This window comes from Ostrinia nubilalis, chromosome 23, assembly GCF_963855985.1.
Source record: "Ostrinia nubilalis chromosome 23, ilOstNubi1.1, whole genome shotgun sequence".
NCBI classification, from domain to species: Eukaryota; Metazoa; Arthropoda; class Insecta; order Lepidoptera; family Crambidae; genus Ostrinia; species Ostrinia nubilalis.
Genome location: NC_087110.1, coordinates 6028984 through 6032906, shown reverse-complemented (window position 1 = coordinate 6032906; position 3923 = coordinate 6028984). Strand labels below are relative to the sequence as shown.

Sequence of the window (3923 nt, the reverse complement as noted above, 5' to 3'; positions counted from 1 at the left end):
TTGTTAATAAATATTTATTTCTTGATTTTTAGTGGGCAGTTCATGTGGACTCTTATGTCACAGAAAAGAATGATCCTTGACTTCTAATTAATTATTTTTTCTAACTTTGATTTTAAAACTAAAAAAACGACCCGATTATCATAAAAAATATAATTTTCAATTTATCACATTAACCGTAACAGATACACTCCTACTTGAAAATACCACAATCAAGAAACTAACTGAAAATAATATTAAGTCCTACCACGTCAACGACACCAATCCTTTCCTAGCATTTAATTTTTAGATATCAAGATTTTTTTTTAATGTTATTGGTTTTGTGCCCTGTCTGCTACATAAATCTTAAAATTTTTATCAATATGCATGAAGTTACCAAAAATATTATATAAGCAAATAAGTGTCTATTGGGCTGACTAGGTACCTAATGTCTTTGCATGTATTATTGTGTAAAAAATAAATACCTAAAAAATAAGTACTCAATTATTATCAAAATAATGCCGAAATAAAAGAAAGCAAGTAAAGTCATAGATTGAAACAAAATATATTTATTTTAAAAGTCACTTAAATCTAACATTTACTAACTTATACAATACAAAAAGCTTACTACCCTATAATATAAATTAAAAATAAACACTAACCTAAAGTAAAAATAATAACGGTAAAAAACTTTCATTTTTTACTTTTATTATTTTTACTTTTCCCACTATTGTTATTATTTTTGCTGCTGCACCTCAATAACCCGGCTACCTCTATCGCCTGCCGGGTCGCGTTGGTGATATGGCGGAACCGATCCGGTCCAAGGTGGATCCCGCCATACCTGGAACAATGTAAACAAGAGTTGTAGTTACATACGTCATGAATAATGTCAAATTATTGACGCCATTTCATCAATTCGAATCGACAGAATTTTACATAATATCAATATCATGTTGATTAATCGTGAGTGATTGGTTCCGCGCGTCATCAAGAGATGGCGCTGTCTGTATTCTAGTTCGCGATTGCATTTCGTTTCACCGAGACTATAAAGACCCCCGCCCGACTTTGTTCAAAATCAATCATGGCTTGACTTACCACCGGGTGACGACGACCAGCGTGTTCCGCTGGTCCATCACCTCCATGAGGTGCAGCATGCGGCCCCCCGCGTGCGCCTCGCCGTCGTCGCTGCATTCCTGCAGGACCGTGCCGCTGCCCTGGCCAGACGAACAGGTGATCCGATACGCAAACATATTATGTTTTGCGTTCGCGATCTTCCTGTTCGCTTTAAGGCTTGCCAAGACGGCGCTGAAAAGAAACATGACGGTTAGACACTGCAAATACATTTTTGTAGTGTTGTATTTAATATCCGTGGTAAATGAGAAGGCGCTTACTATTCTCAAAAGTCTTCTAACAAACTAGGAAACTTATTCCTTGTTTTCTTTCTGAACAAGCTTAGAATATCACTAAAGAAGTAAAAATAAATGCACTTACTGCACTTCCTCGACGCAGGTGACCTGAGCAGCGTGCCCCTGGAATGAGCTCTTCCTGTCCGTGACGACCTCCCCGTGGGTGATGGGAGGGCAGGGGCGGGCTGCTGGCTGTCGGACGAAAATGTGCTTTATTAGCAATGGAACTGAGTCCAGAATCCAGATACAGAGCAAGGCCTGTATAAGTGTGATGAAGAATGACTTTGTCTAAGCAATAGTGAAATGGGTGAATCTAACGTACCAGCGACGACGACGACACTTGTTTAGCTCCTTGTTTCTTGGCAGGCTTCATCGCTCGCAAGAAACTCCGGATTTTCTCCACCCAGTTGTAGATGGTGGGCTGGCCAATATGCTCTCTGCAAGGTATACATTTTATGTTACTTTTTTGATGCAAGTAAGTATCTTCAACTATATTATGGTTAGGAATGGAAATACTATGATGAGCCAGCACTCAAAAACACGAACTAAGATACAAAATGAAAATAAAATCATACAGTTTAGAACAAAATGAAGATAAGTCAATATTTGTAACACTGGCTTAAAATGAATAAAGAAAACAACCAAGAAAAAGAAAAATAGGATAACTTACAAATAAACTGCGTCCATACTCTGGTGGAGCTTACTTTTGGCCGCCCGGTCCATCCACGGGGCGGAGAGCTCATACTCCGGAGGCGCCTGGCCCGGGTACCCGGGAGACATGGTGACAACGAGGAGCACGACGTGAGCCAGCTCCCGGATGCGCACCCGGTACGTCCGGGCTACCTCGCTCTCCACAGACCAATCATCTCCGTATATGGAGCTGAGGGCCTGTACCTCCTCATCCTAAAACAATTTAAAATCAAATTATGAATTAAAGCGTTTTAAACGCCAAAAAACACTCGTTTAGTTCACTCCACAGTCAATAGATAAAACTTATTTTAAACACACTCGACACAATGTTTCACGCACGACTGAGAGAAGTTCTCCGCACTGCTAAGAGATGACGCTGATGGTAAAATAAATCGCGGTTTTAAATCGAAAAATAAAATCCCTGATTGGCGATAATTCACTTACTTGCAGGGTGATGTTTCCGTTGAAACTCATGTTGAAACCAGTAGATATATAATAGTAGTCTTTGGTTGAAACGAAAAGTTAAATGTAGACAGTAGAAATTCTCAAGACTGAGCGCGACGGCGAGTGGCGAGCGAATGATGGCTGCGCTCTGTGGGGCGGTGTATTTGTACCCGGGGGAGGGGCTAACTGCGAGCCCTAACGAGCCCTAAAAACAACACACTACAAAGAGAAAATACCATTCGAATGTTTTTTTTTTATTTATTAGTTTTTGTCTACGTGATTTTGTCTATGTGTGAAAGACACTATATACATAATTTGATTTAATAAAATAATAATGCGATTTTTATTCAGAGTTGGTTTTAATTTTGTTGATAAAATTTTTTTTATTCTGAATTTCAGTGGCCAGATCATAATATTATAATAATATTTTAAAGATTAACAGCCTCTGAAAAATCACAAAAAGCATTACTTATCTGAATTTTCTTTTAACATAATATTATTATTATGTATTTTTGTAGTTATTTTGATTTTTAAACGGAGGAAACTAATGCTTCTCTGCAACTTTACTAACTTGGGTTAACTTTTATTTAGACTTGTGTTATCCTTCATTTTATTTTATTATACTGTATTTATTTTATTTATTTATAGGTACAACAACAGAATACAATCTCAAACATTTTTATAGAATTGCATTCCTATTATATTTTTTTATTTTAGAATTTCATTGTGATTTTCGTTATGTAATTAATTTTGTAACTTTAATTATATTAACTGTTTGGCTAGTGTGCAAAGAAAGGGGGTGCAAGACAAGAATTATCGCACGCATTTTATATGGAGTTAGGAGTTTTTTGAAAACATTTAGTATTGAGTTTTTTTCTCATTTCGCAATTTTACCAATATACCATGAATCACTTAACTTCGTTAATTGAATAAAATAACTTATTACTAATTGAGAAAATAAGTGATACCTACCTACATACTTTAATTGCAGTAAGTTTTTGCATATTAATAATGATAAAATGATTCATTTCAAAAGTTTCTAATTTTTTAATTATTTCTTGAATTATTTACACAGATAACTTATATTTTTAATTATTTTAGACGTAAGTATATTCTGATATCCTAGGTACCTTCAATTATTGTATACTGAATTGCAAAAATTATTGCCAATTTTATAAGAAATGTAAATTCAAGTGAACCGAAGTCAACCATGCAAAATAGGTGGCTGGCTCCAAACACTGAAGATCTGTTTAGCAAATTAATAATTAATATTCTATTCCACTAATTTTATCAAGATAACTTAAAAGACCATACTTTACCTGAAAATACCACGATGCCAAACTTACTGAAAATAAGTAACGTACCACGTCTATGACACCGACAATTGCTTTTCTTGAACTTAATTTT

The 3923-nt window shown here is 35.6% G+C and overlaps 1 protein-coding gene across 1 annotated transcript; it reads right to left on the bottom strand.

The window, feature by feature from the left end:
- Nucleotides 1–604: 604 nt before the first annotated feature.
- LOC135083513 (protein IMPACT-like) lies at nt 605–2686 on the bottom strand. The gene is made up of 6 exons (XM_063978273.1): nt 2517–2686; nt 2053–2285; nt 1705–1819; nt 1468–1574; nt 1072–1281; nt 605–817 (listed from the first exon to the last, which is right to left on the bottom strand). Exons 1-6 carry the CDS (start codon nt 2544–2546, stop codon nt 670–672), a joined length of 843 nt encoding a protein of 280 aa, XP_063834343.1. The 5' UTR covers nt 2547–2686; the 3' UTR covers nt 605–669.
- Between the last annotated feature and the right edge of the window lie 1237 nt (nt 2687–3923).